Source organism: Mus caroli, chromosome 16 (assembly GCF_900094665.2).
Source record: "Mus caroli chromosome 16, CAROLI_EIJ_v1.1, whole genome shotgun sequence".
In the NCBI taxonomy this organism is placed as follows: domain Eukaryota; kingdom Metazoa; phylum Chordata; class Mammalia; order Rodentia; family Muridae; genus Mus; species Mus caroli.
Window position 1 is genome coordinate 23,003,875 of NC_034585.1, and position 12,319 is coordinate 23,016,193.

Below are 12,319 nucleotides of genomic sequence, written 5' to 3' on the forward strand. Positions count from 1 at the left end.
GACCCCCAACGCCAGCTACGTCACACTGTCTAATTACAAAGTATAGTAAGGCATCGAAACGTTTACCTCAGATGAAATGAAATATGTAGCAATCAGCCAGCCAGGCAGCTGACAAGCAAAAGTAAATTAGAGGGCTAGCGCAGAGACCAGCAGCAGACCCCACATTTGATCCCTGGAGCTGAACCTCGAAGACAAGGAAGCAAAAATAGAATGAGAATGGGTGGCCCTGTGCTCTTCATTTGCAAGTGGCAAGACTCAGGAGTATACTTGCTTAGTGCTCCAGTGTCTACCTTGCAACTAAAGATTGCTGGGTAGGCCTCTGGGCATGTGGCAGGTAGATAGCCTGGAAGAAGGTCATGCACTGAGATCATTTCCAAGAAACAGATTATAAGTTTGATAAGCCAAATCTTGGCTCCTCCAAACAAACATTTGTAATTCGTTGATCCTGTCACTGTTCTGAAACAGAGTGAAAAATTCTAAAATTTTCTGACTATCTAGGCAGAAAATCATACAAGTCAGACGGGCTAGGCTAAGTCAGTGGCCTAACTATTAGAAACTAAAGGCATCTGTAAGCTTTTATTCAAGTAGTTTCTTTCCAAAGGAACCTATATTTGCCCATAATTGTCTTTAGTAGGAAGTAAATAATAAAAACAAGACCATCAAAATGGAGAATCTTATGGCTGACCTACATGCATTGAAAAGAAAGTCTAGACCATCAGGTGAAAAAAAAAAAAAAATCTCTACCTTGGCAGAAATGTGAGTATGTGTTCATTTTCAGGAAGTAGAGGCTCCTTATTAAGCTCCTTGGTTAGGTGTGAGCCACCAGCTATTACTCACTGTGCGTGAGTGACAATTCTGGCTCTTCTGCTGTGAGTTCCCACCAATGCTGAAGCTCAAACAACAATTCCCATCTACAGAGAGCGTAAAAATCACAAAGCAAAGGTCAGAGAGATTATAGGAGATGCCCTATATTCTCAGCTGACAGATGGGCACAGAGATGAATGCAGTGTGAATGCAGAGCTGCTTCAGGGTAAGCCAGGATAGCTTAGTTACCTTAGAATAAGGAAGAGATTTTCTGAATGTGACTTAAAGTTGAAGGATCCTGTACTTGTTTTTGAAAGAACAGATTCCTGACATCTACTGTGCCACAGACATTTCTTCAAGTAATAGAGATCTGTCCCTGACTACAATACATATGGTCTCCCATGAATTTATTGTCTGGTGGAGCAGACCAAAGTTTATAATATTTACTGACTGCAGTTGCAATGATAATTATGTAGTACCAAGAGGAAGGGATGTGAAAATGGGAGTCCAAGGTGGGCTCATCTGTCTGGGCAGTGAGACAGGGTGTGTGCAGAGGACATGGAAGCAGAAAGTTAAATACTGAAGCAAGAGTTCACTTCTGAAAAGTTGAAGGGAGGGTCATTTGCTAAAGGGAAGCTATAGTGACTACCTCTCTGGTCAGTTTAAAGATAATTTCTTTTTTATTTTAATTTTTATTTATTATATGTAAGTACACTGTAGCTGTCTTCAGACACTCCAGACGAGGGCATCCGATCTCATTACAGATGGTTGTGAGACACCATGTGGTTGCTGGGATTTGAACTCAGGACCTTCGGAAGAGTAGTCAGTGCTCTTAACCGCTGAGCCATCTCTCCAGCCCCCTAAAGATAATTTCTTAAGAGAATATTGATCTTCTCATGGGACTCACCATTCAGAGTTTAAGAGTGCCATGAAGAGATTTACACAGTTTTTCCCATGGAAGCACAAAAAGGAAGTTCCAAAGAGCTACTCTTTCTGTAATTATGGATTAAGTGGAGGAATCCTGAGAACAGGAAATGGCTTACTGGGAAGGGTGGAAGCCTTTAGCTATATGAAAAGATCACGTTCCTTAAATGTAAATTTAAGATGACTATTCCAGGCAGACATTCCCAGGCACACAGAAAGAAGGCCAATGAGATGATTCACTTCACTATCATCACACTGTGACTCTTAGTGTAGCATTGAGCAAATTATTTTAACCCACAAGCTCTAGTTCCTTCATTTTTAAAATAAATATAAAATGTGAATATCTATGAGGACACATGAAGACCAAGAATGCAAAGTCCTTGAATATTATAAAGCCCAAGATGGAGTGTTAACATCAATAATAGCTAATATCTTTCCGCAGAGAGGTTTGCATATGAATGCTAAACACATATCCCATTTTAGTGTTTACTATGGGCAGTCATCATTATTTATTGAAATCAGTGTCTTCCAAGTCATGTCACCATGAGCTATACATCTACTGCAATGTAATCGCCCTACTGTTTTATGTCATGTCATTGGATGTAGATGAAGCAGATGCACTGAGAATGGTTGATGAGTTCTGCAGCCACTGGATTGTATTTTCCATGTAGATGGCCGTACTCTTACGGAAGGTCTTCATTAGTGTGCACTGCCTTTCCCCAACATTACCACATACATAAATAGAGCTAGCAAAATATATGCTTACTCTGGACTTATGATGCCTTTACAGAGCAAAACAGAAAAACAAAACAAAACAAAACAAAACAAAACCAGCCATAAACATACTTCTACCTGAACTTTACTGAGTAGCTGAAAGGTTCAACACATTGAAGCTCTGAGTATCCTTCTCTAATATGTGTTAAGAATTATGAAACTAATTAAAAGTCTATATTTCTACTGTGCATCAAGCCTTCATTTTCTTAGTGTATAATGGTGTCAGACTTGAGATTCCTCGTGATTTGTACATCTCTGTCCTAATTACCAGGATGCATACTTTCTAAAGCCCTGGAGTTAAAATTTCCCTCTCTTAACTGAACTTCAGATATTTCTCTTTAGCTAAATTTTGGTTAAGTTTTCTCTTCAATGTGCTCCACCTTTTCTACCTCTGAAAACTCTCTGGGTAGTTTTTGTTGATATGTTTGTCCCTTTGACACCCAAACTTAATCTGTTTGTCTGACCTGATCATGGAGTTTTTAAGGACATCTCTCATATATCATAGAATTTTGGCCCCCCATGATTCTTGAAACTTTATGATAAAATATTCTAGTTGGTACTTTAGGTTTGTTTTCACTTAAATACTTTATTCTTTCATTTTGTTCATTATATGAATGGGTATGTTTTATTTTCAGTGACTCATTTTTTTATGATTGTATAGCAACCAAAAAGGCAAAATACCATTTTCTTAATAAAATATGGTTTTCAGAAAAGATGCCAGGACCTCTGTGTTTAAGGTAGAAAGATGGTGATCTAACTCAACATCCTACTATAAATATCTTCTTGATCTGAAACAGAAAGCTTTCAGTTAATTATGTTCAATTCTAGCATAAAGCAAACCATCATTTTCTGAAGTGGGACAGGTAGCAGAAGGTTGAAAAATGGCAAGCATTCCTCCCTTAGGCTGTATTTGTTGAAAAGCACTATCCTGCTAATATTATTGGATCAAAATGGAGTGCCATGTGCTAATGAGTGAGGAATGGAATGAAGGTTTTATGAAGCCAAGGCAGTGAAGAAACTGTTTTCTTTTCCCAAGACAGCTGTAGAAGGCTCACAAAGGCCCCTCGTTGAAGTCTGAGGCAAAAGATTATATCCGCTGAGGGAACTATGCCACTGAGACAGATTTTTCTTTTAATATTTATTTATATAGGGTTTGACCAGGCAAATCTTAACAGAGACAAAAATGATGACTCCATGCACCTGTTTTGAAAATAGGATCATAGCCTCATTTAAAAATAGTGTCTCAGGGGGCCTTACAGAGTGTGGGAGAATTGGTGGTACCTTTCCATTGTCTTTATGGTCTCATGCAGATTCTTAGCCCATAGGAAGCTGGGGTCAAATTTGCTCACCTTCCTCACCCAGGGGAAGAGCACATAGCTGGTAATGTCAAGACTTAAGCCCCTGCCGCCAGGACTCAGAGTTTCGTTACACTCGAAAATCCAAACAGAAATATGAGAAGCACTGAAGAGGTCTAATCCCCTTACCCAACAGTCATTCAAGAGCCAAAAATATTTTTTTCCAAAGGAAATACGTTGTTTATTTTTTTCCACAAGATCTCAAAGTATGTAGCATAGACGGCAATATCTAAGGAAGAGAGACTGGGATATTTGCCTTTCACAGGTAAATATGGGGACAAGATATGTCATTTGATTTTTTTTTCCACACTCAACTTAAGCCCCATTTGCAAGGCCATGTTCAAATGACTTGTTTTGATACTTTATTGGTGTTAATTTTTATAAGAAGGTGATATATTTTGAGCTTCTAGTGACTATACATTGAGGTGTTTAAGACAGACTTTGCTCATCACAACCCAGCTTATGTGGAGGGAATTCAGGTCTATAACATGTTCAAAATCTAAAATGGTCACTGAAGAAAGGAAAATAAAATGAGGTTCCAGGGGTTGTATTCTTAAGATATTGTAACAGATAAGAGAAATAAAACTCTAGTCTGATGCTCTCTTAGTCCTGGACATCCGCAATGAAGTTTAGTAGGATGGAGATCAGAGTCTATTGACAGCTGTAGATGCAGACCTTACATGGAAGGAAGAGAAAGAAAAACTTCTCTTCCTTTTATGTTGTGAGTACCAGTTCTTTGCCCATGATCAAAGCCAACAGATTTTTCAGCCGTGAGGATTCCTAGTTCTGTAACAACCATATCTGTGTCCCCCAACATTCTAAGGTTGTTCTGTAACATCTCAGAGGGTAGCCTATTTTTGGGAGCACATCCTTGCAGTGTGAAGATCAGCTCATTTGTGATGAATATGAATATGCTTCAGGGGAAAGCACCGGTGATACTTTGGGTCCAGTTAAGGAGTATTCTATTTACAAGTAACTTCTATGGAAAAGAAGCCTACTGGCTAAAGTCAGAGGAAATCAACTCACTTACTAGATGAGGAGTACATCAGGTAGCAGACAAATTGTGCCAATTTTCATGTTCAAATTTTCTGGAAAATAAAAAAGGCTTCCTCTTCTCTCAGATGTGACAGGACAGGCTTATAGACATTGACCTTCCTTCTTTCTTTTTGTGTGCACAGTATGTTAGGGAATTCTGAGATCAAGTAATTTTGTCATTAGAAAGAGAGACTCTCCTCTATATTTCATTTCAAATACCATGGCATTCTTTGTTACATAGGAAACACAAATGCCCAGTGAACTTCTTCCCAGGGCAGTGTTTGTGTCCAATGCACAAATGTCACCTCATAGTCTCTGACACTCTTCCTTGTCAGCATCAACAATCAGTTAGCATTCCAGCATAAGTCATTTCTTCTCTGTCTGCTCATGGGATGACTGAGAAGAAAGAAGGGGGCAGTATTGTTTCCTCTTCTCCACCAGCTTCACTTTGCTGGAAAATGATTCTTCTATCACCTACCAGTTTCAAAGAAAGATGGTTTATGCTAGGATTAAACACAGTTAACTTAAGACACTCCATTTGAGGGCTACAAGGAACATCTTCAAATGCCCCTGGGTATCTCTTGACTTTCTAAGATCAGGTATTACAAATGCTTAACAGTGGATGAAGAGGCCCTAAGGTTTCATCTTGCACTATGCACTAGAATTTATTTTCCAGTCCTGTCTGGAGAACCCTTGCAATTCTGAGAACTGTTGGGTGGTCCTTGGTCAGTCAATGTACACAGAAACTCCTCCAATCAAAGAAAGAAACAAGTGAGAGTTCTTAGATAGTGGGTATTTCAAAAGTAACTTCTATAGAACTATTTCCTGTGACTTTTTCTTTACTGATTTCTGATTTACTTACTGATTTCCAACAAACTAAGAGATGTGTCCAAGAAGGACGTATACATATATGTTTTTTTACCATGATCCCATGTTTGTTCATTTCTCTTTATAGACATTAGAAAAAATCAAAGATGTGTTTTTGTTGTCATCTAAGACCACAATTGGGAGTGTTGAAGTTATAATTTTTAAAAACTGAGACAATTGAATATACTACGTGTATTTAATTTTTTTAAAGCATAATTTGGGAAGAATGTAAATTATTTCAATTTTCCACTTTTTATTGCTGGATAACAAATAGAATGTATACAATACTGAAGACTCTAGTTTGATCTTAATATAGATCGAGGAATTCATAGGAACAAACCATGCTGTTTCTGGTCTAGGATTTTACTGAGCTGCATAGAACTTAAGAACATGACATCAGAAGCAGGTCAGTCAGCAATCACTGTGCTCTCAGTGACTTTTGGAAGACAGTTTCTTCTTTGGTGTCAAGTGTGTTCAGCCTTGCAGCAAGGGCAGGGCCTGCCTTTGAGATGCCTCTGTAAATGGAATTTTACTTTTTCTTCAGTCCTTGGAGAACTGATGTGTTTGCTTACTGGCTTTTAAAACTCGGCCCCCAACTTTTCTCTTTATATGTATTGGGGTGGAGGGGGAAATTCAAAGGGCCGGTGTCTCTTTGTTCTTACCCAAGCCCACAATTAGTTGATGTTTCTACTCTGTAGCTGGAGGGGAAGGGAGGGGTGGGCCAGCAGTCTTTTACTGCCTCCGAGAAAGTGTTCTGCTGGCTCCTTTGTCCTTTTTGTCAGGGACCACTGCCTCCCTAATTGTCCTGATGTAGGGAAGCACGTGCCCTTGCCAGCATTATCTGATTTCTACAGGACTTTCAAGAGTACTTTGTATACTGACCCTTAAGGAAACACAAATAAGGTTTCTTCAATCCCCTTCCCAAGCTGTGGCCCCCAGCTTGCTACCTAAGAGCTTTAGTTTAGCAGAATGTAGACACATTTGTACCTGTCTCTTTTTTTTTCTTTTTTTTTTCCCTGCTGCTCACGTTGTCTACCTATAGTTTAGCCACACCCGTCTGGAAGGGAGGTCGAGGATGAAGGGTAGGTAGGAGAGGGGTAGGCACTGTAAAAGTCAGAGGGGAGAGAAGATGAGACAAACAGCTGCACTTGTCAACATGGGGATAAGTGTAAATAGATTAATAGTTATTTACAGAGCAAATGGGAGGTAGCATTCAGCAGTGGAATGTGAGTGTCTGAATGGAATGGGCTGGGTGTGCGGCTGTGCGCATTGCAGCAGATGCTCTCTGGACTGAATGGAATGACTGAGTCCGTTTATCTTCTCCTGAGACAGAGTTAAGATGGACAGAATCATGCTATTAAACTCAAAGTTTAAACTGAAAAGCAAAATTCAAGCCTTCACTCTCTCTCTCTCTCTCTCTCTCTCTCCTTCTTCCTTTACTTCCTTCCTTTTTTTCTTTACTTTTTCTTTTTTAAATTATTTTTATGCTTCATTACTTTCCATAGCCTAAGTCTCTCGGGATTATATTTCTATTGAAAAACTAGCCTCTTTACCTCCTTTTAAAAAAACTCACCAACAGGAATGATTCTGTTCCCCTTCACTAGCTGGAAGAGAAAACAAGGCTGCCATGGCTCAAAAACATTGCCATCAAGAGAAACAGAACCAAAGGCTGGTGAGCCCTCTGGAAACAGGCTCAATGTGATTCTGATTAAGGGACAACTGACAGTCACTGTCAGAGGACTTAGGCAGTTTCAGAAGTTCTAGTCCATCTGAGGGGTAAATTATTTTTCCTTCTCTGATTATGAGAAAGTTGTTTTTCAGGTAAATAGGCAGATTTTGATGAATTTCATAATCATCTAGTGCAAACCAACTCTGTGCTTGGGAGCTACATGAACTATCAAGTATTTCTGAATTATGTCCACCACAGTATTTATTTATTTATTTATTTATTTAGGTTTTTTGAGACAGGATTTCTCTGCGTAGTCCTGGCTATCCTGGCACTAGCTCTATAGACCAGGCTGGCCTGGAACTCATAGGATCTGTCTGCCTCCACCTACCAAATGCTGGGATTAAAAGCATGTTCCACCACGCACAGCTCCACCACAGAATTTTATCTCTAGCTAACAGATGTAGAGCACAGATTCTTCAAAATTAGAGCTGGATAGCATGCTAGTATTGTGGGTTACCTTGTAATGCATGTGGTAAAGCTGACCGTGGTGGTTCAGGCCTATGAGCCCTAGCTCCTCAGGAGAAAAAGGCAAGAGGATGGCATAAGCGAGTTTGAATCTAATCTGAGAAGCATACAAAATATCATCTCAGAAAAGAAAGTCCGTGGTGGCATCTCCCTAACCATGCTCCCCATTTCACCCTAGTCATTTCAAGCTTGTCCCCAGAATGATCAACTGTCACATAAATTTAGATGTAATGCTACAAAGAAATTTTGCCTTATGTGTGCAACCATTTGATATTCAACTCTCATAAATCTATCAGTTGCTCTCTTTGCTTATGAATACTGTAGCAACATGAGAGCTAGAGTGAGGTGGTGGCTGCTGCTGCTGCTGCTGCTGCTGCTGCTGCTGCTGCTCCTGCTGCTCCTGCTACTCCTACTGCTCCTGCTGCTCCTGCTGCTCCTGCTGCTCCTGCTGCTCCTGCTGCTCCTGCTACTCCTACTCCTGCTGCTCCTCCTCCTTCTCCTTCCTCTTCCTCCTCCTTCTCCTTCCTCTTCCTCCTCCTCCTCCTCCTCTTTCTCCTCCTCCTTCTCCTCCTCTTCTTCTTCTACTTGTACTAATACTGCTACTACTTCCTATTCCTCCTTCTCTTCTTCCTCCTCTTCCTTCTCCTTCCCTTCCTCCTCTTCTTCCTCTCCCTCTTTTTCCTCCTCTTCCTCTTCTTCCTCCCCTTCTTTTTTTCTTCTTCCTCTTCCTCCTCCCCCTCTTCTTTTCTCCTCCTTCCTCTTCCTCCCCCTCCTCTTCCTCCACCTCCTCCTCCTCCTCCTTCAAGAAGTAATACAGAGAGTATTTAAAGTAATTTCTCAGCAGTATCATGCCCTGAGCACATTGTACCTGTTTTGAGTATGTACTCTATTTTCCAGCAATCACACAGTTGCACTGGGTGTTGCCTTCTACCACAGATGGGTGGCTTTACTTGGGACATGACGTGTTTGGGACATCAGGCCCAAATTTTTACAAAGCACACCAAATAATGCCAATTTTATTGAGCAATGAACTGTGGCTTGCATGACTAATGTTGGGGTGTCTGGATGTCTTTACAGCCACAGTACACGAACCTGGGGCTCCTGAACAGCATGGACCAGCAGATTCAGAACGGCTCCTCGTCCACCAGCCCCTACAACACAGACCACGCACAGAACAGCGTGACGGCACCCTCGCCCTATGCACAGCCCAGCTCCACCTTTGATGCCCTCTCTCCATCCCCTGCCATTCCCTCCAACACAGATTACCCGGGCCCACACAGCTTCGATGTGTCCTTCCAGCAGTCAAGCACTGCCAAGTCAGCCACCTGGACGGTAAGAGAGTCTTGCTCCGAGCCCCAGGATGGTTTTCACCGTGTCCCAGGATTTGTCCCTCTTCCGTGTTCAAATATTACTTATCCAATGAGGAAAGAAATCATCTCTGAACATTGAACAGTTATCCAGAATAGATGATATTCAATGCAAAAGTCTTTCCTAGTCTGACAAATAAATGTATTGGTTTTGACCAGTACCTAGTGCTATTCAGCCTCATTGTTCCTGACTGCTGCACACTCTTGAGAGGTGCTATGTATGCAGTTTCAGGAAAATACAAAGTGTTGGGACAATCAGAAGTATCACTGTCTGAGAATATAGACAGGTTCCAGGGTGTGCTGTGAAAGATGAAAATGGGTTAAAAAGAGAGTAACAAAATAAAATGAAATAATTTAAGGTGATAAACATCATTTCCTAAGAACAGTACATTTATGCATGTAGAGTTTATGGCATAGATCATATTTTGTGGATATATATATGATATATAATATGTATATGCATGTTATATATATTATTTTGAAATGCTTCCCCCAACCCTCATCACGAAGCACTATGACTTTTCAGGACCCTGAGTTAGTGCAAAGGGGCTCTGGTTTTAAATGTTGAAGAAACCAACTTACCATGTGTCCTGGCTATAGCTTTTCTAATGCTTATGCATCTGTCCCTGTACCTCAGTTAAAAAAAAAAAAAATGAAAGAGCCAGGGACCAGGAGCAGGGCACAGGCTGTAATCACAGCTACTCATGAAGCTCAAGATGGAGAGTTGCAGTTCAACTCCATTTCCAAGCTACACAGGGAGCCTGAGGCCACTCTGAGCAACTCTGGGAGACCCAGAGTTAAAGGAAAAGGCTACCCGAAAGTCCAGGATGCAGTTAAAGACTAGGCATGTATATGAAGCCCTAGGAAAAAATAGAATATTTATCTTCTCAGTTTACATTATACTACAGAATAACATGAATAACAGTCACATATAATGGAAGAAACCTAAGAGCTGCTTTTAACTGTTTTATCCAGAGGATGCCAACCATAGTGCCGTGTATATTTATCAGATCATTTACTGTTTATGGAAATCCTTCTAAATACCATTATTTTATTGAAAATTTGTTTTTAGAGCGTGGCTAGTTCTTTGCTACTTCAGCAAGTCCTACTCTCAAGAAAGTATCTCCTTCTACCTTCTAGAGCAGTGGTCCTCGATGTGTGGGTTTTGACCTCTTTGGGGGTCAAATGACTCTTTCACCAGTGTTGCATATCAGATATTTACATTATAATTCACAACAGTAGCAAATTACAGTTGTGAAGTAGCAACAAAAGTAATTTTATGGTTGTTGGGTCATTACAACCTGAGCTACTATATTAAAGGGTTGAGGCATTAGGAATAGTGAGAATAGCTGTTATAGATGGTGTCAAGTTGACTGTCAGCTTCACCCGACAGAGTATCTATCCATGGAGTTTATGGATAGCATGCATTTATGCACATTCTGGCATCATCTTGTATCTTGTCCTTCCTTTCATCTCTCTCATTTTACTAGCAGATAGCATGATTTTGTATCACTTGCCTGCTGTGAGAAAAGCTAGAGAACATGCAGATTAACACAAATGATCCTCTTCCTGATGTGGGTGGGACTAGGGTGTTTCTAGTTTCTACCTGCTCACTGGAGTGTGCTGTTGCTCTTTCTGGATTTCCAATCAGAAAGTCCCTAGACTGTCTAAAATTTAAATTTACTACAGTGTTCTCTCTTTGTGATTTGAGAAGGAACTCTGTTATAGCTCATATTTCAACTATGAATGCAAGTACCAGCTTAAAATGTAAACGTCCCTCCACGTCTTGCTTGTCAATTCTGTCAAAATCATTCATCCCATTGGTATTTACAATCCTGAAGGTGGATGAAGCAGTTGAGTAGATTTCCAAATGCACAGAGTTTCTCGGTGATCTTCTGCTGCCCACCATGCCAGCAGCCTCTTCTACAAAGACATGTGAGCCTAGGGTAGGAAGTGGTGGTTGGTACTCACGAGTCTCAGGATCACACATTAGTTGATTGATTCCGAAGTCCTGGGTCCACTTGTCTAAGGAGATAAAGGACATATAGAGACTATCAAAGAAGTACTGATTCCCTTCTTAAGTCATGTAGGAAGTATGAAAATGAAGCTTGATGCTTGGAAGAATAGACCAGTCTTCTCCTCTCTTTCCCTCAATATGTCTTCTCCAATGGCTAAAATCCCACTTGTACTTTCAACCCAACACCAAGCCATCAACCATGAAGAACCTTCTCTTCAAGAAACAAATTATCTCACAAAAAAGCACTGGAGTTCACTGCTTAAAGTATAGTTTAGGCAGGAAGAAAATTATATGAACACATATGCTAATAAAATATCCTTGATGCTACGGCAATATCAGAAGCCCAAGATTGGGAGTGGAAGGAATATGGGCATTTAGGTTTCAAAGTTCTGGATAAGAGCTAGAAAGTTTAGGTGGTAGTATGATTGTCAGTGTATCCTTAGCCAAGTCACATCACTCATCTGGAGTTTCATCATTGGGAGCTTTGGTGAGGATGAAGATGGTGACAGTGACTGTTGTCAGAGGTGAGGTGGCAGTACTAATAATCAGGACAGAAAGCTTTAGAGCAGACAGAGTTTTCATCAAGCACACTGCCTTATCATGGAGAAGTGGAGATTGTCAGGCAATTTGACATCTCTTGGTTGGCTGTGCAGTTAGTTGTCTACAATCTCTATAGAATGAGGATCACTCTAGTATATCTCAACTAGTTATAGTTTTATTATATTTCTTCATTTATTTATTCTTAAGTAGCCTCATTTCAAGGCTACTGTCATTTCTTCAAAATCTAGGTCACTGGAGTCTTTATCCAGGTACCTGTAGCAATCAACTTTGAAGACAGTATTTTTTGCATCTTATTATTTATATATTCTTTTTTTTTGTTTGTTTATTTCAAGACAGGGTTTCTCTGTGTAGCCCTGGCTGTCCTGGAACTCACTTTGTAGACCAGGCTGGCCTCGAACTCAGAAATCTGCCTGCCTCTGCC

General features: G+C 40.4%; 1 protein-coding gene across 13 annotated transcripts in view; it reads left to right on the top strand.

The window, feature by feature from the left end:
• Tp63 (tumor protein p63) overlaps nt 1-12,319 on the top strand; it is a 205,537-nt gene that overhangs the window by 124,217 nt on the left and 69,001 nt on the right. For 12 of the 13 annotated variants that reach the window (XM_021185009.1, XM_021185010.2, XM_021185013.2 and 9 more), the window contains one exon: nt 9,031-9,285. The exons of the other annotated variant lie outside the window; for it this stretch is intronic. In XM_021185009.1, the coding sequence (XP_021040668.1) occupies nt 9,031-9,285 (255 nt within the window). The remainder of the gene's footprint in view (nt 1-9,030; nt 9,286-12,319) is intronic. 13 annotated transcript variants of the gene reach the window in all.